Source organism: Excalfactoria chinensis, chromosome 13 (assembly GCF_039878825.1).
Source record: "Excalfactoria chinensis isolate bCotChi1 chromosome 13, bCotChi1.hap2, whole genome shotgun sequence".
NCBI classification, from domain to species: Eukaryota; Metazoa; Chordata; class Aves; order Galliformes; family Phasianidae; genus Excalfactoria; species Excalfactoria chinensis.
Window position 1 is genome coordinate 4,591,663 of NC_092837.1, and position 21,810 is coordinate 4,613,472.

The window sequence follows — 21,810 nt, forward strand, 5'->3', positions numbered from 1 at the left end:
ATTTCAGGGCAAGGGGAAAGCTTGACTGTATGGCTGCTGATCCCTCTTTTATCCTCCTCTTTCCTGCCTATGTGACATCCCTGGGTCCTTGGGTAACACAGCCATTCATCTGCAGTTTACCTCCCTCTCGTTGCCCCCGGCCTTATCCATCTGCATCCCTCAGACAAAGGATTTCTCAGCCCTTGCCCAGGACTTGCCTGGACTTGTCCATGCTCAGCAAACTTTGAGGCAATAGTGCAAAATGTGGCATTGATGAGAAAAGAAAGGGACAGCTTTGGTTCTGCCCCTCTGTCTCTGGTTTTCTAATGTTGGTCATGGTTTTCTGTGTCCTATTGCATTCATTGCTTGCAGCAGTAAAAGGCTGCATGACCACATGAATGAAGTTGTACGTAAGCCTACAGATTGCCTGTGAACAGGTTGTTTGTGTGGGAGCCCTGAGCCATGGGTCACTGCCTGCCCTGCACCTGGAGGGTCGCTCATGGGCCTGCAAGAACAGAGACAGCTGTTTGATGTAAGGGTTTTATTTGCTTTCTTGGTCAAACACAGTGATACATGCAGTTGGCACAAGACTTGCTAGGCATTGGTGTCTTAAATGTGGACAGAAACTGAAACATCCGCGTAGCAACCAGGGCAAACATCACCTCCATCCCTGTGCGCACCCAAGAGGGGAGGGTGGAGGAAGGGGAGGCAGAGCCTGTGGGCCCCTCGTTCAGCTCAGGCTCTCTATAAGTCCTAAAAAAGCTGCAGCCACCTTCGCCTTTGTTCTTGCTGTGCGGTTAGTTTGAAAATGGAGATGAGAAACAGTTCAGCTCCAGTGCGTTAATGAGTTTCAACAGGAATAAAAAACATTTGAGGTAAGAGATGTGAGAATGAGCAGTTCAGGTTCTCTCACCTTTTGATCCTTGAGTATATTTACACTTGTGCTGGTACCAAGCAGAAGTTGCCATCTGATTTATCTACTCAAGGGTATTTCAGAAATCACTTGCGAGCACTCCTAGAATGGCAGCTTTGCAGTGGTATTTCCTGTCCTGGCTGCAGTTGAGCAAACAGCCCAGTCCTCGTGTCTGCTCCCTGCCAAAGGATCGATTTGTGGCTGTGGCAGCAATAATTGCACTAGCGTTACTTAGCAGTTTTCTCACCTGCTCCTCTTGCAGTGCTGGGGGACTGTGTCAGTGAGGGAAGGTTTCAGGAGACAAAGTTGTCTCAGTGTGGTGGTTGTGGGATGGCCTGACCATGTGCTCAGCAGCCCCCAGCAGCGCTGCTCCTCCTGCAGGCATCGCACTCAGCATCAGCAGCAAAGAGGTTGTCCTGGGAACTTCTTATGATGTTTTTTTTCTTCATGTTTTGATCTCACAGCACCAGGCATAGAAAAGTCAGTGTGGTTAGCGTGGCCAGGTGGAGGAAGCTAGAGAAGCACAAACATGAAGGGAAACATAGACACAATTCATATGTGCTCAGCTCCCAGCTCTGATCCCATCCAGCGCAGACAGCAGTGACCCTGATTTCTTGCAGGGCCAGGGCAGCAGCACCAGACCAGCACTGGCAATGCTCACCCAGAGCTCTCCACTCATCTCAAAAAGGTTTTGTGAAGTGAAAAATCATACATTTTTGTAACACTAAGAAAGGGGAAAAGTCCCACCCGGAGCAGTTTCAGTATTTTCTATGCTGTCCTCTAACAAATCCTCATCACAGGCTTCTTACAGCTATTAAAATATTCCTTTACATGAAAGCACTAACAGGTGACCGACCCAGTGTTGTTCTGGTGTTGATGCAGTGATCTACGCTGCGTGTCTCAGTGAATGCATGTGTCAGTGAGGGCACGTTTAGTGCTGTCCAAGCACCGTTCAGAATGTTCCTTTCAGAATAACTGTACCCAAGCATGTGTAACATCTGGCTGCTTGGCATCTGGGTGAGATGGCAGTATGTCTGTGGGTTGTTGGGTTTTTTTCCTTCAGATGATTTCTTCAACACAGATGGCTCTTCAATTTTCTCCATGCTCAGGGCAGTTCAAGGCAATAGGTGCGGGGCAATGCTTTATGAACCGTTGCCTTTCCAAAAGGAGAATTAATTGCTGCTCCCTCAGAGGACTGGACTCCAAGTCGTCCGTTTGGCCACTGATGAGGGGTAAGATGGATCACAAAAGGTTTCCTGACTTGCATGCACATTCAAGCCATGTTTTCCACATAAGGACTCCAGGGAGAGCTGCTAGAGCACAGGGTGGTTATTTCTTGCAAACAACATTATTTGGAACAGATACTTTTTCACACTTCAGCAATGGCTGGGAGCAAACAAGCCTTTATCTTTGCTTCTTTCCACATGCATCTGTGCTCTGAAATCCAATTATGGATCACAGCTTTTTTAGCTGCCTGGAAGCACTCGGAGTATCTCTGTTTACTGGGAACATCACCCACTGCGTTTTTGTCACAGTGAGAAGTTCCTCTCCCTTCTTTTTCATCAGCACCTGCTGCCTCAAACAGACCCTGTCTCCTTACAGAGCAGCGCAAAACCCGATTTCCTAGTAGCTTCCCTCTGGCTGAGCACAGCAATAGCTCTTCAGTGTTAATAAACCTGGGACTATCTTCTTTCTGACTGTGATTGCTCCCTACAACTGCTCCCTCATCCCTTCTGAGACACCTCAGCTCTGAGCAGAGCGTTTCTTTCTGCATTGGCCTTGGAGAGGGAAACCTTGGGAAAGTGAACATTCGTGGGAAATGTGGTTTCCCTGCGGCTTCTTCTTTCATGGCTGGGGGATGAAGGGAGCCCAGGTGGCAGGAGGAGGTGCACTGGGAGGAGTCAGTGCTGGAGCTTTTGCTCCACAAACCCTTGGAGGAGCAGAGATTTCCCGTGTGCCTGTAGATCTCTGCCAGGGGGTCCCGCCTGGCCCAGAAGTCGGCTTCTGCATCATCAGGAACAGACGCAGCTTTTCCCAGCGGCATCACATTTGAGATCAGATTGGTCAGTTTACACATTGACATTTCTTGCTGGGATGGGGACCATGACATGGCTTCCAGGGTCTGCAGGATTCTTCTGTCCTGAACCCTATGGCTGCTTTCAGGAATGCCTGGGAAGGTGGGTCTGGCAAGGTGGCAGATAGATTGAATGTAATCATCGCTAGAGTACAAATCTGGGTTGGTTGAAGTGTTTGCAGTGTGCTTTGGGTTGCTGGTTAGGTCTTCCATTGCCTCCTCGCAGATGGTGGGGAGAGGCTTTGAAACACTCAGTCTTATCCGGGGAGCCATTGCTGCAAAGACAGACAAGGTAAGATCGGTGTGGGAAACACTGTGGTAAGGAAATCCTGGGGTTGTTGCTCTGAAATCTATGCTACTGGATCCACTCAGCATTTCCTTATGGCCTAGAGTGGTGTGTACAAAGCATCACTCTATAATGCTGGCAGGATTTTTGTATCTATGATTTTCAGAAGAGCCCATAAGTACAAAGGAAGCCATATTGTTAAGTGCAGAAGAAAATAGAAGGTTCATTAGAGGGTATCTGTGGGGATAAGCAACTGCACTCCCTTCTGAACTAATGCAGTTACTTGCTACAGCAGTGCTATGCTTGAGCAGCAGCTTGTCTCGTGTCCAGCCTGTAACCCCAAGGGACATCTGCTCTCCCTGTTCAGTCCTCAGCTGGCCCACTCAGTGCCACAGGGCTCTGGTTTATGCTGGGTCTGCTCCTACAAGAGCTGATCTCATAAGGTGGGGAGCACCGTGTGGGTGGCACAGCACTGCAGCTGGTCTGCTCTACAAGCCTCAGCAAGGTGGAGGTGGCAAAGTGCAAAGGTTTGGGTTTGTCTCTACCAGGTGTTCTTAAGTTTAGTTATGGGTTGCTAGAGCCTCACCTGAATGCTGATGTAGCTTCATGTCCTTTTTATGCATATAGAAGTCCTCTTTTTCAGACGACCTTTCCTCAGGCTACTCCCACTGGTTGGGTAAAGCCCTTTTTTAATTAATATTTCACCTTGCACTGGATGCTTGCTATGGGGATTATTTCATTCACATCAAAACACAATTTCCCGTGCTTTGTTTAGCTCACGTTCTGGCAGAAATGACCACATTGCCTGGATTCTATTGTTATTTTTTTTTTTTTTACCCTCTCTCCCCCCCATTCCCAGTGGAATTTGTATGTGAATAATCTGTCAGCACCATCCATCCTGGCTGTGTGACTGAACACAGCAGTGCTCTGCTCGCTGTTTGAATGCCTCACTTGTCACTGCTGGAAGGAAGCCTGGCTTTGCTGAAGCTCTGCAGGGCCGCGGCTCCCACAGGCACACAGGGAGCACCCAGGTGCCCAGCCCTACCCGCACTGCTGCTCCTGGCTCCCCTTCAGGTGCTCCTGGCAATGCCAACCAAGGTGAGATTTGCTGAACTCGGAGCAGGAGATGCTTCTTTTAAAACCTGGGGCCTTTTTATTATCTTTTCTTTATTCCATACAGTGCTCCCTTCCTTTTACCTCTCTAAGAACCAAGGGGAAGGCTTGTCCCCCCCTCCCAACCCAGCACCAGGGCTTGCAGCACAGGGTGCCCCATGGGCATGTAATTAGCTCGGCCCTACACAACTCATTAACAGAGCCCTGCTACCGCCTCCTTCCTCCTGGAGCAAACAGTGACTTAAGGATGGACAGCACAATGATCCCAATGGGCTGGAATGGTTCCAGCCCAGATGCCATCCCTGCTGCTGCCACACCGTGCAGAGGTCACCTCCCCATCATCACCTGCAATCGCCCACTGTCACCTGTCAGCACCTGCTGTCACTTGCCATTGTCCATCATCCCCTGCCCCCACCCACATCCTCCCAGCCCCCAGTTCCACCTTCCAGCTGCTCCCCGCTCCTTCCCCACCTGTGTGCATCCTGGTCCCGCTGGGCACAACGCTGTGTGACCTGATGCCCTGCCCTTACCTGAGCCGCAGCTCCTGCGGGTGGTGGGTACCTCCCAGCTCCGTGCCCCGCTCCCTCTTGCCCTGCTTTCCGCGCAAGATATGTGCTGCCTACAACTAACCCGTGCTCACTGCGCCCAGTCAGCTGATCCGGCTGCCTGTTTTGTTGTCGCTGCTAAATATAGCCTGCCGGAGCCCTTCCCCGCTGAGCCCTGCTGTGGTGCACGCAGCCGAGCAGCAAAGCAGCCGGGTGACAGGAGCGCACACATCTCCACTCCGTGCTGCATCGCTGCTGCTGCGTGGCAGGCACGCAAACGCACTGCAGAAAATGGCTTTGTGAGGAGGGCTGGCAACGCCTGACCTGCACTGAGGGCTTGTCTTTGTGTTCTGCCTCCATGTGCCTCTTGTGTAACTCCAGCATCTCCTCCTGTGTGCTGGGTGGGGAGCTGGGTTGTGATTTTGCAGCAGAATCCTCCCTCTGCTTTTATTTCTAAATGCTGTCCTCAGTAACTGCTGTGAGTGAGCTGCACTGCAGCATCCTGTGATCCAAAGCCTCTCGTATCCCTCCAGGCTGTGCTTCTATGCAGAGATTAGTCACTCTCTGCAGCTGGCTGTTACTTAGCATTTAATTATCAAAGGTGTGTGAGCTTCAGCTGCTTGCCCCTGTTTCTGATGCTGCACAGCTAAAGGAAATGACCCTCGGCCCTCCCGCACCAGTTGCAGACAGCAGTGTCCAGCTGGGTTGTTCTCCACTAACAACTCACACCTCCCCTTTCTCTTTAGGTTTCTCCAACAAAGTGCCTAAGTGGAAGAAATCGGGGTCCTCACCACGTGGGGTCAGGAGAGGGGTGTTTCTCTGTGATACCAGGCTAATAACACAGCCTTGCAGTAATAATCTCTTCCATCTCTTGAAGTAAGTTTCTACAGCTGTCTGGGGTTATGGTAAGAAAATTGTATTTGTTTGAATGCTCATTTGTATCCCCTCAGAACTGCCCAGGGTTTCCTCCAGTGCTGCCAGGTGATGCTCGGATGAACCCAACCCCCTCCTATTCCCCCCAGGGTGAGCACAGGGCATGGATGCTCCTGGGGACAAACAGCAAGATAGCGAGGGAAGTGATGCCCAAGCCAAGGTATTAGTTCTGCAAGGCTTGGTTGTGTCTGAGATCTGGATGTTGTGGTGGTAATGCTGCTCTGCTTTCCTGCTGTTAGCTTCTTTCAGATGTTCCCAGCCTGGGGGAAAGCTGTCTTAAGGTGGTTCAGCAGTGTGAGGTGCACCAGGGTAACAAGCAGCACTCCTTTGGGCATCTTTGAACTTGGTTGTGTTTGGATAAACAAAGCCATTAACCACAGGGAGGCTTGTATGGATAAAAAGCATCAGTTCTTACCCCAGGGAGGTACTTGGGGTGCCAAAGAGCGGGTCAGGAGCCAGCAGTGCTGTGTGGCTGAGCTGCACTGTGAGGGCTGTGCACTTCCAATGCTCTTTGATAATAACTTCTTTTCCTTGGACTGCGGCAAGGAATTTTTGTTTGGGTGGAGAGAAAACATCACTCTCTGTTTTCCAAAGCAATGATAGAGGTAAGAAAAAGTCAGAGAGGAGAGGCCCCTGCAGAGCAGTGCGACCAAGTGATGCCCACGTGGGTGCCAGGCAGCCACACTGCCTGTGGGAATGGGCTGCAGGTAAACATGGGGTAGGTGGGGGCTTGGGCATGGCTGGTAGTGCTGTCACACTGCTCCTCTGCTATAATGCTGTCAGTGTCAGGAAAGGAGCAATCCCCAGCACTCAGAAGCCGTGGCACAGAGAGCTGCTGCTTTCTTGTGCCTCTGTCATTAAAATTTCAAGAAAGAAAAGGAGTTCAACCTGATTTTTGCCAGCTTTCCTGATGATTTGTGCTCTCTAATTGTATCCTCCCACCCCTTCACCTCTCGTGTGTTGCACTGAGCAGTTGCTATGGTACGCAGCAGAGATTGTCCCATGAAACTTTAATGGGCTGTTTTCCTATTGACTTGACAGAGCTGGGTTAGAGATGTCGCACCCGCAGTTGTTGCCTTGGCTGCAGCTCACACAGGAACCAGCAGCGGCTGCTTGTGCAAACACCATCACTGATGCACAGAGAATGTCTGGAAATTAACAGGTATTTCTTTTGCAAGCAAGGGACCGGCTGCTGCACAGATGGAGTGTTGCAGCCCCTCACCATTTAGTGCAAGGCTGAGCAATCTGTCTGCTTGGCAACATGGGCACGCTCCTTTTGGAAGCCCTAGCAATGGCTCTGAGCAGTGCAGAGCTCACCTGCCCTGGGATTTTGGCTCAGCCTGGAAAGTGCCCCCAGGGAGGCCCATCAGAGCATCTCCACCTCATGCCCGGCTGTGGTTCACCTGCCCAGCACAGAGCTCAGTGCCACTGTGCACACCTGGGTGCAGCGCCCAACCTCTGTAATGTGCTTTGGTGGTTTTGAGAGTGCAGACTACCCCTGGAAATCCAGCACAGGAGATTTATTTGATAAGATATATTGTTTTACAGCATTCCAGTTCTGCATAGCATGGCCGTGTACCTTTGTATGTATGTGTTTTTTTTTTTGTGTAAATTTTAGACATGTATCTCCATAAGGTGTCAGCTCTTTCTCCCAAAGCTAACAGACCAGGGCAGCGGTTCCTACATGGACTGTGAGGTGTCTCCTCTGCACATCATCAGACACAAAAGGGAGAGTCTGCACAGATGCTGAGACCCCTTTTTGCAGTGTGGTGCATAGTCTGGACATGGAGCTGATAGCTTGCTTTTCGTGCGCCCATCACGCATACTGGGTTTGCCTTTGTGTAGCCAGATGTGGCTTTGTGCTCAGCAATAGGCAATGCACCAGTATTTGTGGGTGCTGGGGGAGTAGGATCCTGAAAGGACATTATCCATGCAAACAAGGTAGAGAATATTCCCATCAGCATCTTTTAGGATAACAGTTAGTGAAATGATGCTCTGTGGCTCTGAAAACTTCAAGGCACAGAGCAGCTCCAAGGCTGCTGTTGGGAAACACTGCAGGCCTCATGCTGGTGTCACTGGGCTCCTGTTTGGGTCCCAGGTGCTTCTTGTGACTCAGAACTGGCACAGAGGGGCTCAGACGTTGGCACAGGGCAGGACAGGAAGAGGAGGCTTCTTGTAATTGTCGGGTTTGGGCATGGGCGACACAGAGAGGAAGACTGCAGAAGGGCGCTGTGCTGGGGACCCACCGGGTGCCTCGTGTTTGGGCCGTGGCTCTCCAAACCTTGGAGTTGCTATTCAAATAATTGAAGCCTACTTTCTTCTAGAGGAAGCTCATTTTTACACACTTTTTTTTCAAACTAACAGCTACTTGTGAGCAATACTCCTGCCTCCAAACCCAATTAAATATAACCCTTGCCACAGCCGTACATTAGATACTATATGAATTGTCACGCGAAATGAAATCTGTGTTTTGTCTGGTCTGCTCTTTTACCAGGATACTTAAATAACAAAAATGCCTTTTCCACATTGAGGCGGTTCATCACCTGGTTATGGATGCTGGGCTTCAGTGCACTGCATGGTGCTAACAGGATAATCAAGGCAAGTAGGGATCTTTCAAATCCTCAAGCAATGAAGTTCAATTACATGGAAGGGATTCAATTACACTTAAAAGAAACCTGGCTATGAGCACGCAGGATAGGGCAGGAAGGTTCATGCAAAAGCATCTCATGGAAGGGAGTAATTATTTTATCAACAGGACTTGCAAAGCAAAATTGGCTCATCAGTCCCAAGTGGAAGTCTGGGTAACTGCAGTTCAGAAGATGATACATGGGACCAGAATAGATGTCAGCAGTATGCGAAGGATGAGAGCCTCAAGCAGCTGTAAGTACGTTTGATCAATTTCCATGCAGTTTTGGGTTTCATAATATTAATCAAGGTAAAGTCTTACAAACTGAATCGCTTTTGGGTCTAAAGATGCTGTTTCCTCCTCCCCAGCATCTCTGCACAATGTAACTTCAGTAACAAAAAGCACAGGGAAAAGTCAAACGCTTTGCAAAAGAACACAGACATCTGCATTTAATAAATTATAAAATTAGAGATTCTAATTTGTATATACACTTTTAATATACAAGAAAAGGCTACTTACTGCAATTTTCTGTTAAGGTATATGTAAGTGAATGGAAGTTGCATACAGATACTCAGATGAACATAGCTAATACTGCATTGTAGGTGAGTAAATACGACATTAAATGTGTTACGTACTAAAATAAAACATAAAACCCTTTGAGTACCAGAAAAGCACCATTCGTACAATTCTCAAAATATCTGAAAGCATTCTATGGAGGTGTTGGGAGATTCTACACACTGCACGGATATGCGGATACAAAAAGTGATGCGTTCATTATAGGTTACAGGAATCTGTAAAGGAACGTTGGTGGGAAAACGGCAGTAGATTGGAACCAAAGAAACCAGAATTGGTTTGAGGTTATTGCTTTGTGTGTGTGAGGAGGTGACACTTGGATTTTAAGCTTAAACGAGGAGAAAAATGGTATCTTAGAGAGTTGTGTGCCGTGTGGTTTGGCAAATGGATATCAGGAATTGTGTTGCTCAAAGAGGGAACATTTGCTGTAGCTCTCGGAGCTCTGAGGCAGTCTGCAGGAATATTCATCAGCTTACTTTACATTTGATCTCTTTATTTTCTGGGGAACGGGTTAAGTTAAAATGCTAATGTGCTCGTTGTGTGTCAAAATGCTGTACTCGGGCAACAGCAGAATGGTGGAAGGCAACGTTCTGATGATGCTCTTTCCCAGTCACAGCATTGTGGAAATGAGGAGGCAGTTGTCAAAGTTCAACCAACCAATAAATGACCAAAATTTCCACCGTGTGACAAGGAACCAGTCACAGCTTACCCAACCTACTGGCACGTGCTGCTTTTTCTCTCTCAAAAGAGCTCTGAGCTCTGCTTTCCAGTACAAGTGTGGTACGTGTTCTTAGGAATCTGCTGAAAAACATCTTCAGAGATGTGCGTGCCAGCTTGAAATGAGGGCATCTTCCCCAGTATGGAGATGTTTTTCCTTGTACAGCAAGAGAAGGCCACTGGTGCTCCTGCTCCAGGAGATGGGCCAGCCTGCGTCTGGGCAATCTAGTCTGAAGCCGCTCCTACAAAGGTCAGTTCAGCATTCCCCAAATAGCAGCTAGAAAATTATTCAACAGAATTAAAAATAGCAAGGAATAAAAAAGTGAGATTGAAAGAGAAGTGAGACCTTCCTGAATGCAGGTGGCAACAGGCACCGTGTGGGGTCCCAGTGAGCACCAGGTGGAGCACAGCACTGCACCAGCTTTCTGGGAAGCTGCTCCCCATCCAAAACACAGCCAAAGCTTCCTCTTTATGTGCAAAATTGCCCCTGGAAGAACAGACAGGAACAGAAAAGAGAACAGAAAGGCAAAGCAGTCAAGTTCCTGAATTTGAATCATCTTTCTGAGTTCTCGTTGCCTTTGCAGAAAGGTCACCTGAATTGTACCAAGTAAATTCCTGCCCTGCTTGCTACTGGGATGCAACTAGAAAGCCCTTTGGAGGGAGGAGGCTTCTTGTAAGGCAGCAGCTGAGCTGTGGGTGCTTCCCCACTTGCCATATCTTCACACTGCCTGGCTGACTATGCCTATTCCTGATGCTAAGGAAGACCAGAAGCTATGAGGTGCGTTACCTCATATGAGGCTTTTGTAGGCTGCCAACATGCATCTCCACAAAGTCACAGACAAAATAACAGGCCCCAAGCAGGGAGCAAACTCCTCCTCTCCCCCTCCTGCATAAGTCCAAGCCCCAACACTTGACAGGACTCTTTCCAAAGTTTATTGTATGCTTGGATGTGCTTCTAGGTCACGATAAAGCCTGGGGTTGCTGCTGTTGTTTTGTTTTGAATTTTCCGTGGACCTAAAAGCAGGATAACAACACGAAGGGGAAGAGGTGAGTTTAACTGCATCTGTGTAAAGGAAATTTGGAATGTGAGAAATACTCACTATGGCTACCAGCAATCAGCCCAACTACGGTGTGCTCCTCCTGGGCACGTGGCAGGAAGGATCACATCGGCCGTGCTGTGCTTCCCAGCTGTTGTGTCCTTCTGTGTAACTCTCACCTCTGCGCCACCTGAGCTGCTCTTCAGCACCCACCTGAGTGCACCAACACAGTTCTCATATGAAAGGACTCAATGTTACACCTGCTGAAAACTTCCCTTCTGTACTTCGGATCCCTCCACCAGGCTCTTTTCCTAAACCAGCCTCTCAGCCTTCTAAGGCTCCTGCTGACAACCAGTGATGCAAAAACTGCTTTTTCTTGACCCTTTTCCAGCACATTCAGTGGTGGTTGGATGCAGGAGGGCTGCCCCAGGCAGGGTCGCAACATGTGCAATGACTCTGAAGTTCTTCAGCAGCAGTAGAGCTGTTGGAAATCTGACGTGTCCGATGTCCATATGGCTGTGTAGAGGCTTAGAGCTGCCTTTGCTTCAAACCTTGAGCAGCTGCAGTTGCTGTGATAGCTGGAGGATGAGATCTTATTCTCGGACTGGAAAATCTGAAGCAGGGCAGAATGGTAAAAGGAGGATTCGGGGGAAGTTGGGGCTCTGCGGGAGGCTGGCCAGCAAATAGGAAACGAAGGGGAGTCCAAGCTAGGGGACATAAGAAAAGCCGAGCTGCCCCCTGCAGAGGGAAGGGCAGCAGTGCATGCTGCTGTTACCGGGAGAGCCCAGGGCTGGGGAGAAAGGACGATTTCCTCACCCACTTCCATAGACCTGCTAAAACCCGCATCTACTTCTGCCCTCCTCAGACTCTGCACGGAGCCTTCAGTGCCTGATTTCCTTCCTTGCTACACTGTCGGGATGGCAGAAATAATTCTGATGTTAGATGCTGAAGGATGGCTTGCACCGACCTCCCCACCACCCAGAGCAATCCCAGAACCAAACAACTGATCTGAATTTGTCTCCTGATTTCCAACCAGGAATCTGGAATGACTGATGAAATCTATGATGACCCTGAGGGGAAAGGAAGTACTCAAAGGGTTCCCAGGTTCCACAACGCCACGTTTCCAGCAGACACGGTACTGCATACGTGTGCATGAACAGCTGGATGCAGGGCACAGGGACCAGCTGTTCACTTCTGTGCTAATAAAGCTGTCTGAGGGAAAGGGAGGGAATTAAAAAATTATTTCCTCCAAAATAACCTTGTCCTAAGGGAGAGAAAAAAACAACACCGTGTTTTCCTAGTAAAGCACCGAAGAAAAGGCAACAGGAACCCAGTCAACTTTAACTTCAACAGTATGTGGGTAGAAAAAAGTCAGGTAACATAAAAAGCACCAACCAACAAAGATCACTGAGGCTGTTGTGTGATATGAATGGACACCTGTAAACACAAAGACTGGGCTGTTACCAGTCCAAGTTGGCTGGACCTGCCCTAAATAAAACACCTTGCACGTATATTCAAACTTTTAGGAGAATCCTTTGAAATGTCTGTGGAAACACGTAAGCTACTGGTTGCCAGTTTTTAATTTACACATAAATATATGGCTACAGAATTTTCTATGTATTTTCTTACGCAGCCCTGGTTAGGAAAGCTACGTAGCTTTGCTGAAGGCAGCTAAGCGTGGTCTGGTTCGTCCTTAAGCACCTTCCTGAACTGGGGCTGGGTTAGTGCCTGGCTGTGCGCAATGCATGGAAGCATCACAGGATTGCTGACCGCCTGCTTGTCAGGATTAAAGGGGTTCTTAACATCTCGGGACCATTTTCCTCCATCCTAAATGTAACTCACATTACTGTTCCCAGGAAGTTTCAAGCAGCCATAGAAGACTTAAAGGAGCCCAGAAACAAAAAACCTGCTAACGTGGCCTAGGTATTAAGGTTCGTCTGGATTCAGTGAAATGCTGCCATGATATTGCATTAACACTCCACTGTACCCTGGAAACCCAGCCGTCAAAGTGTTCAGATCAGCACTCACAAAACAATCTGTCCTTTCCATTTATAGTAGGCTTTAGACTTTGGCATCTCTGCCATAGCACCACTTTGATTTTTCCCCATTTTCAGTCTCTATGACATGGGCAATACTACGATGATGGTATCATCTCTATAAGAGAAAAAAGTTGTTTGTGCCGTATTTCCATTTTAGTTTATTTTTCTGAGAGTCTCTTTTTTCCTTTTCTCAGCAATCAGCTCCTGGATCCTTTGATTCCTCGTCCTTTCGTAAGGTATCCTCCTCTGTGTGATGATGTTGTGCTGTGACACTTCGTTATCCAGCCCATCGATCTTATAGGGCACGTCCACCGCGTTGATTTCGGGGTGCTCGGTGGCATTGGAAGGAGGCACGTGGGGTTTGGAAACAGGAGGAGGACTGGTGGTGGCAGGTTGTGTGGTAGAAACTCCGGTGAGAGGGCTGAGGGTTGTCAGGAGCTCCTCCTCAATGACATTATTCTTATTTGCATTAGAATCGGTTGCATTGCCTTCCTCTGTTACGTTGTTGTAAGTATTACAGGACTTGCAGCAGAGCTTATTGTAACCAGGAATTGAACAGTACCGAGACAGAACTTCCATACGGCAAAACATTGACTTGTCTCCTTGACAGTGATCTTCTGAAAGAGAAAAAGGGAACAGATAAATAAAGAGCTTTTTCACGTTAATTGGTAAAAGAAACACAGCTGAAGCTTTGGCAGTGGGCTGAGAGTTTGGTATTTAACGTGAGGTGGGAAACTGGCAAATGAGCCTCCTATCAGCAAAAGTAGACTCGATGCTAAACCTAGAGCTCCACTCGCTTGCAGGGAAGCAAAACCTGATTTGAACTCTGTGCACTGGCTCCATCCACAGCACAGACCTGAGCGCTAATTTTTGGCTTTGTATTCTGCAAGTGCTACCCTGAAGACCAACGGCAGCATTGCCTGAGTGTGTCCCATGCTTGAAAAAGAACTGGGGTATTTAGCAGAATGTTTTCCTCCTCTTCCTAGATAGGAGCTGCCATCAAACTCCAGTGGGATGGAGCCAAGCCAGTCCATTGGCAGCTGGGAGACTCGGTAAAAAGCTCTGATTTTTGTGTCTCTGAGCGAAAAATGAAACATAATAAAAGGGAAAGAATGATAATCGACAGGTCCTAAGATGTCAGCAGCTACTACCACCATCTGCGTTACATTACAATACAGGTTTCATGCCAGATCCTGCTCCTGCTGAACTGCAGGTGGCATGCTTTAAGTTAAGGAGATAAAGGGAAAGAGATCATACTATTTTATATTAAGACCCTCAATGAAAGTCCACTTAGAGATGTGATTTCTGCTCAGAGGATATGAGGACTGGGTGGGTTGCTAGAGGACAGATGGCAAGGGGTGAGCAGGCTCCACATCAAGAAAGCTCCCTGTGCTCTGCCCTACAGACAAGCTCTGTACCTCAAGGGTGAGGTGATGGAGCCAGGGACTACTGGAACTGCAGGGAAGGAAAATCCCAGCACACAGCCCAGGTGGAAAGAAAGAGGAACCAGAGTGCTCATAGGAGAGGACAGCGCTAAGGAGAAAGCCAGCCAGACCAACGCTTGGCATCATCAATAAGCAAGTATGTTCTCTGTGACCGCAGTGCTGAGACATGAAATCTACTTCTCCCCCTGCTCTTACTGAATCTCTACCAACTCTTACAGTAAAAGATGAGTAACTGCAATTACTTGCCTTTATTCAGAGCACATGCGGTCGCTCAGCACATTTCTGGAACTGCCATTTTACCATCCTGCTAGGAGTACTGACTTACCCTGCCAGCAACCTTACAGCAAAGTAGAGAACCAGAGCAGACGCAGAGACACCAAGTGAACCCCGAAAGTCTAGGCGCTGCCTCTTCACTCATCCTCACTTAACAAAATAGGGCATTATAGGTGTTTAATTGGCAAACATATCAGTCTAAAATAAGCTAAGAATTATTGCTGCTGCTTTAAAAATTCTACTCCTGACAGAGAAGGCTGAAAATACCTTTCTTGCACTGTATTTATACCCCAATTGTTGTGCCTGCTGTAAGAAAAAACAACACTCATTCCTATTTTCAAATGCATCAATTCACAGTTTTCAAATACTAACCGAATAGGAAAAAAACTACGCCTTGCTTAGGAACCTAAGAATAGCACTTTGTTTTTGGATGCGTTTTCAAAGCTGTTGACATCTTTTCAAACATGTTTCCATCCTTTAAGAACTAGAAGAGCAGCTATGGGCAGGCACAACTCTGCACAAAGGGCTGCATGTAGAAAAATACAGCTTTATGTATAGTCTAGGTACTGTGTGGAGTTCCCTTTGAACATTCTGCCTTGTGTCACATCACTTTGATACAAGCATGCATGAAAGAAATGCATGCAACTGCATTACGTTATATGCTTAGTGATGTCTGATAACTTACGTAAATAGGCTTTGTATCTTATGACTGTTAGAATGAAATTGTCATCCACTGTCCAAACCAGAATATCTGGGTTTGCTGAACTTTTATTTATTTTTACTTGCAGTATGCATGACAGACTGGGAGTATTTCTCCAAAACATCAGTAGGAAAAAAATAAATCAGTTTCACAGTCACTTTGGTACACATTAGTCTCATAAAAAATATTGAAAAGCAAACTGAATTGGCACATCTTTAATATTATGTTAAATACATACAAAACACTAATAAAATATCCCTGATAAACCAAAGTGCATATAGACATAGTGCACAATGCCCAGATACCTTATTGCACCACTCTCTATAGCCATCCATCTCTTGAAACATCACTAAACATTGTCTATTGAAAGGTAACAGTCATGAATATATTTATACAGTTAAACACCAAATTATTTTACATAACAGTATTCAGTGCCAGATACGTGTCTTTGCTTTTTCACCTTGTCATGTAAATTTTTAACATGTTTCAAGAAATTATCATATTAACAGCAAAATTTCAGTATGTGATCACATGATAATGACAAGTTGGAAGTGCTACGCTGTTGAAGATCCAAAGATTCAGAAACGCCACTTTTCTAACGAGCATGATCAATGCAATACGGCAGCAATTTGCTCCACGACTGCAGACTGAAAGTTGATACGTTTCCACTATTATTACTGACTGTCACAAACAAGATTATGAGTTTTGAATTCCAAATCTTCAACACAAACACGGACAGTGAAGCAACAATGCCACTTAAATCTCAGTAAGTCAGGTAACAGTCCTGTCTCCATGAAGGTATGGATATGCACTGTGCAAATTAACCTCAGGTTAAATTTACTGCCTCCTAATAGTTATCGTTCAAGTAAAAACCCTCCGTATCAACTCAAGATCATCTGTTTATATTTAAAGCTGGATCTGGTAAATTAATGCCATTTACATTTCAACATTAAGGCATTTTTTCTAAAATTCTTCTAAGCAAAAAGAAAAAAAAAAAAAAAAGCAATAAAAATTGAGGTAATTCTGTCGTAGTTCACACTGTTATGTTTGCCAGTTGACACGTCTATAGAGCACACACGCACGCGCACACACAGCCGCACCACTCACGTCAGACATGCACGTGGTGAAAAAAGACCACAGAAGTAATGAGTATAAATAGCTCCTTGCTGAGCAGCTGGAGATGTCAGAGCCAATGAAGATGTCCTACTGCCTCCTCCAGGCAAACAAAACCAACACCACGCAACTCCAACACGGACCGTGCCCGTTTTGCTTCGTTTTACTTTCTAAAGTGTAAGTAAACAAAACCAGCAAAAATTGCGTGATGGAAAACGAATGCAGCTTTCCACAGGGAAAAAACATGTCAAACCACCAACAGGAGGTCAGCGAGAGCATCACAGCAGCACTCCGGTACCAGCAGAATCCAAGCGCCTGGTACCAGTGACCAGCACCCACAGGCCACAAACACAAATGTTGGGGACGGGAATAAAAAAGGAGCAGCAAAGGTGAGTAAAGCAATGGCACCACAAAGGAAAACGGAATGGATAAATTCTTTCATTCAACAGGCTACCCTGTCAGAAAACTGAAACTACAGAGTTATGAGATTTAGGGTCTTCAGACAAAGGAGAACTTTAGCACTACAAGGTGTCATTATTGTGATGTGATCACATTCACAATAAGTTCTCAGTTTTGCTATCAAACTGAACATCATGAACCAGTAAGAGCCTTTTTTCACCATCACCAAGCAACAAGCAAACTGATCCCAGCTCCCCTTCAGAGGACTGCAACATACCTTGGAGATCCAACTTCACACATCCAACACTTCAAGACCTCCACCACCAGTGCTACACAAGCTCCAGAGAAGAAAGACACCGAGCACCAAGTGCCTGGTGTGAAAAAAAGATTCAGCCCAAGATTTAAACTTGGCCAAGTCAAGGGAATTTTCCGCATAGAGAGAAGAAAAGAGCAAAAGGCAAAGTCCACATTCGATGTGGCATGCATTTAAAGGCAAAGGCAGAGTTATAAATGGGTCTTTTACTTGAAGATATTTTCTGGATAGGGTAGTCTGGATCAGGTCTCGACAGCCATTGTATCATGTAGGTTTTCTTTGATGGATCAGAAATGTTTCCTAGAACAGAGGAAAAAAGATACAGCACAGTATATATTAGCACTAAGAAGCTGACCTGTCACTGGTGGATAAACTAGGAGAGTGAGCAGGCTCAGGTAGCAAAGGAGCTAAAGGATGATGGCTGGGCTGTGAGGTTTGGGGCAGGGGGTTGTTCTTTCAGTTTGATCAACTTGTGCCTAATACCTGACAATGAACACAGATTGCAGCCCAAAGGACGGTATTCCAGCAGCACTTCTCACAGCACCATTAACTACCTCCTAAGATACATCCAGTTTAGTCTAGTTACACTGTCTACTTAAAACTTGTGTAGTGGAGATTGTAATTGGCTGCTTAGTCCTTAATCAAAGGCTACCTCAAGGAACACATCAGGAACAAGGAAAAAACATGAATTATTTACTAACAGGGGCACGCAAAGCAACCTCACAGCTGTCATTTACAAACAGCAGAAAAAGCTGAGAAAGCAGAAAGGCCAGAGAAGTCAAGTGCTTACTTGGACATGGAGGTAGTCTGCAAATCCTTACGTTCTCTGGTTTAGCTTCTTTGCAAAGGCCGATGTTGTTGTCCCTGGTTCGGCACAGGACTGGGCGATCCTGCGTGCCATTGCCACAGCTGACAGAGCACTGAAAGGACGTGCATCAGTTAGACCCCAATTCACCCTTTCAAAACAACGGATTAGAAGTTATTTTTTTAATTTTAAGCCACTGCAGCTGATTTGAGTCAACGTGGCACGTTGTTTGAACCAGCGCAGCACCTTCAGGAACTACACAAGAGGGAGCCCCACTGATTTTTGTGGCACGCCACCATGTGGCTTTCTGTGGCATTAGCAGCAGAGGAGGCCATAGACCCACCGTATAGGTGTTAATGTATCATCTTAAAGCACTTGAATAGAAAGAAACCACAGTTTCCTCCTTTGCTCCAGAAGAAATTAACTGCTTGACACATCGGAGACTGACCTGTGACCAGGGTCCTATTCTCCACTGTGCTGGACAAAGCTCCCTGTTGCAAGGCCTCCTGCCCTCCGGCCGGTTGTTGTTGCAGTACTTGGTGTGAACGGAGCGGTTTGTGTTGTCGTGCAGGGGTTGGATGCATCGCACAGATCGCACCTGGTATCCCGTTTTCCCACAGCTTTTGCTGCAAGGCTCCCATTCTCCTGTAACCCATCTGGGGGAGGGGAAAGAGAACGTTTTTATACGGCAGTCAAAGCCGTTTAACACCAAACTGTAAGAGATTAATTTACTAATTGCATTCCATCACCTCTGATTAAATGTTACAGCAGATTAAGCCATAAAATGCCTTGAAAATACTCATATACAATGAAATTTGCATTATTTTTTTAACATAAAGGAAGCCTAAATGGTCTCAGATTGAATATAAATGGCCTCCCTTACTAAGTCTGAAAATGCATTAATCCCATTGGTCTGAACTGAAAGAAATAAGTTTTGCTGGACACACACAATACCTTTAACCTCACAATATTTTGCTTTCCTTCCAATCATACAAAATACTTTTATTCCCCAAGTACAAATTCAATATTGTTTAATTTCCAGCAGAGAATGGCACTGCCTGTTTTTGGAAAGGAAAAGTAAGGAAGCATTAAAAGAACCCAAAGGAGCCAGAGCTTTGAATCTACCCACTGTGAAATTTCAGCTTTGTAGGACTGAGTCACCAGTTTAAAATATCACATTCGTGCTGAAATTAGATCCAGCTCAACAAGAGCTTTTTAGCCTTAAGGGCACCTGGCAGAATATTTCTCCAGTTTTGATGTTATATTGGTAAGGCTGGAGTTTGGGCATGGCTATATAGTGCTATCTAGCAATAAGTCCTTATCATTTTCCCCTTGTTTCCTTTTCTTGCATACAGTTTTATGTATTATCACTGGAAGATGCTTTACAATTGTGACAGTATGGCAGTCAGACACTACTATAATTATGTCAGATGATCCCTGTGAGCATCTGTAAAATGAAAGCTGAAGTACCACAGTGCAGACAAAGCCTCTGTTGGTTTACCTCTGAGACAAGCATCACTCTTGCTTTGCTTCATTTACTTTCATTTTAAGCAGGCCCCTCCAAGACCGCATGTAACAGATGAGTCTGGATTTTTATGACAGAAGCAGCCAACCCAAGGGTGCTGCTGAGCCCCCAGCTCCAGGCAAAGTCAGGGGCTGCACACCAGCCATCCTCACTGCTGGCTTCCCAAAGGGAGCCACGGAAAGGAATCCCAGCATCAGAAATGTCTGGTTTGGAGGAAGGAGTTCAATAATCATTTATCAATTCGGACACTGGGAAACGTCACCTATGGTTCACAATGTGGTATAGATGAACACTTCGCTGATCATCAAAACAGGCTTAAGAATTACAGCTGCATATTGTCAGGAATTTAGAGAGGAAAAACAAGGATAGAGAGGGACTAGAGGAAATTCAGGAAGCAGACTGAAGGCTTTGTTATATCAAGCAGAGGAAGATGTACAGCATCCTGTAAATGTTTACAGAATGCAGATACCCACAAGATGGAAATACTGCTCAATGTAAACAGGATCCATGGGATAAACTTCATTAAAAATGTACGTAGTATGGAGAGACGTGCTGAGTTTGAAGAGACTGTCCTAAAGAATTCATCAAATCCCAGGTTTATAAATAGTCAAAACAGCACAGGAACAACAAAATGCATGAAATTCCCAAGCAAAAAAGTGAGTGGCAATTTCACCCAACTTTCTCTTTGTAACCAACTGAAATTTCACCAGCTGTGGAGGCAGGAGACAGCTGTGAGCCCAAAGCATGAATTCTAAGATGATTCCTGAGTCAAAGATGTTTCTTTTTTTCCCATTAGCAGTGAAAAAGCAGCATATTAGTGTGGTTCTGGGTGTTGCAGAGCTTCAGAAAGTCTCTTAAATAATTGCCTCTCTTGTGTGCGAAATGCTTCAATGCCATTCTGTGGAAACAGGTGACAGAAACATTCAGGAATCCAAGTATAATTTGGGATCCCATCGAGTCTTTGTGATTCCTGGGTCCAATTATATTTGTAGCTGAACGAAGAGTACAGTCCTTTCCAGGGAGACTGAGATATGGTCATTAGGTCATTACTTTGAGTTCCAAAGGAGCAGTGTTAAACCCTGACCCATGCTGAGTTTATGGGGTATAGTTTCTTGACTTTTCTCCTCTTTAAATCTATTTTGAAAGGAAGTTAGGAAATATTGAGTGATACGTTCTACTTGTTTGCTGTGCTTCCTGTCATCCAGACTGAGTCCCCAGAGGTAAAAGCTGAGATCAACACACTCCTTCCTTGTTGCAGTAGCAACAAGAGGAATATGAATCCCACATATAGCAGGACAACATGCTGCCAGTCAAAAAGCACATGAAATCTGTGAATAAAGATATTCATAACTGCAGGTACACCAGGTGTACCAGTGTACCTTGCAGTAAGAGAACAGCCAGAGAAATCAACCAGGGCAAATATTTTTCCCTGTTTGTGTGTCCGAAAATATGCCGTCAGCTTAAGGAAGATTTGGGTTTGGTGGGATGTATGACACTGGTTTTCTTACGTAGCACTCTATAAATTTGTTCTTGCATAATTAATTCTCACTGCATAAAATCAACTGGTATAAACTGAATTTATGTCCTTTTTTTATTACCTCAAGATGCCGTGAACACAAACGTCTGGATCAAAACTGCCCTTTTTTCTAATCCAATTTATCTCAGAAGTAATAGGAACCAGCAGCCCCAGAAATGGCATTTCTGCTGGCAGAATACTCACAGCCCTGGGTCTCTGTAATGACGTGCTGAGGTTTGTAAGAGCCTTTATGTTAAAGCAGCCATGCATCAAGTTGGAAAACAAAGACCAAGATGAAGCCACCTTCTTTGAGCTGACAAGAGCCAGCTGGGAACAACACCTCCAGCAGCTGCCAGAGGGCACTGAGCAATGCTTACATGGGCTGTGAGCACTCCTGGAGGTTGCACACCCTGCGAATGGGCTTCGGCTTCTGGATCAGCTCGCAGTAACTCCGATGAACCATCTTGTGGTCCGTCTTCCTCCGGCAGCCGTATTTTGTGAACTGGAAGCCTGTAGAAAGAAACTCCTCTTATTTTAAGGACTGGCAGTTCATGCACAGGACCTGCTAATCACACTGAATAAATGCTTGAATTCGTGTCAACTTAGAACCAAGAATTGTTCAACTCCTTTGTCTTTCACTAAGGCTATAATGCAGCAAAACACCACCTAGTTTCAAGGCATGTTAACTGAAGGCTGAAGCCCACCCATCACACTGGTGGACATCGTTAGGGCAATCTGATGCCCAAAGCAGGGATCTTCACAGCCCAGGAGGCAGACTCACTGAAGGTCTGGCCCCAGCTCACCTTCAAGTTCAGCACCCCTCTGCCTCCAAGATCATCACCCAAGTCTTGCACACTTGGACAAGTCTTCCAGTTTAATTAAGTTA

General features: G+C 46.2%; 1 protein-coding gene and 1 long non-coding RNA gene across 3 annotated transcripts in view; both read right to left on the reverse strand.

The window, feature by feature from the left end:
• Positions 1 to 505: 505 nt before the first annotated feature.
• Positions 506 to 5,173, reverse strand: LOC140258107 (uncharacterized). Its single transcript, XR_011905181.1, has 2 exons — positions 4,896 to 5,173; positions 506 to 3,241 (listed from the first exon to the last, which is right to left on the reverse strand). It is a non-coding gene; the product is annotated as an uncharacterized lncRNA (long non-coding RNA).
• Positions 5,174 to 8,911: 3,738 nt separating this feature from the next.
• The window catches only part of ADAMTS2 (ADAM metallopeptidase with thrombospondin type 1 motif 2), a 166,443-nt gene continuing 153,544 nt past the window's right edge, over positions 8,912 to 21,810 (reverse strand). Inside the window, exons 18-23 of one of the 2 annotated variants that reach the window (XR_011905182.1) lie at positions 21,302 to 21,434; positions 18,332 to 18,539; positions 17,869 to 17,998; positions 17,289 to 17,378; positions 10,860 to 13,452; positions 8,912 to 10,246 (exon numbers count right to left, since the gene is read on the reverse strand). Coding sequence is in view for 1 of the 2 variants with exons in the window: in XM_072348099.1 (XP_072204200.1) it covers positions 12,989 to 13,452; positions 17,289 to 17,378; positions 17,869 to 17,998; positions 18,332 to 18,539; positions 21,302 to 21,434 (1,025 nt within the window). In the remaining variant the exon portion in view is untranslated. Of the gene's footprint in view, positions 13,453 to 17,288; positions 17,379 to 17,868; positions 17,999 to 18,331; positions 18,540 to 21,301; positions 21,435 to 21,810 lie in introns of both variants that reach the window. The other variant, XM_072348099.1, reaches the window with a different exon arrangement.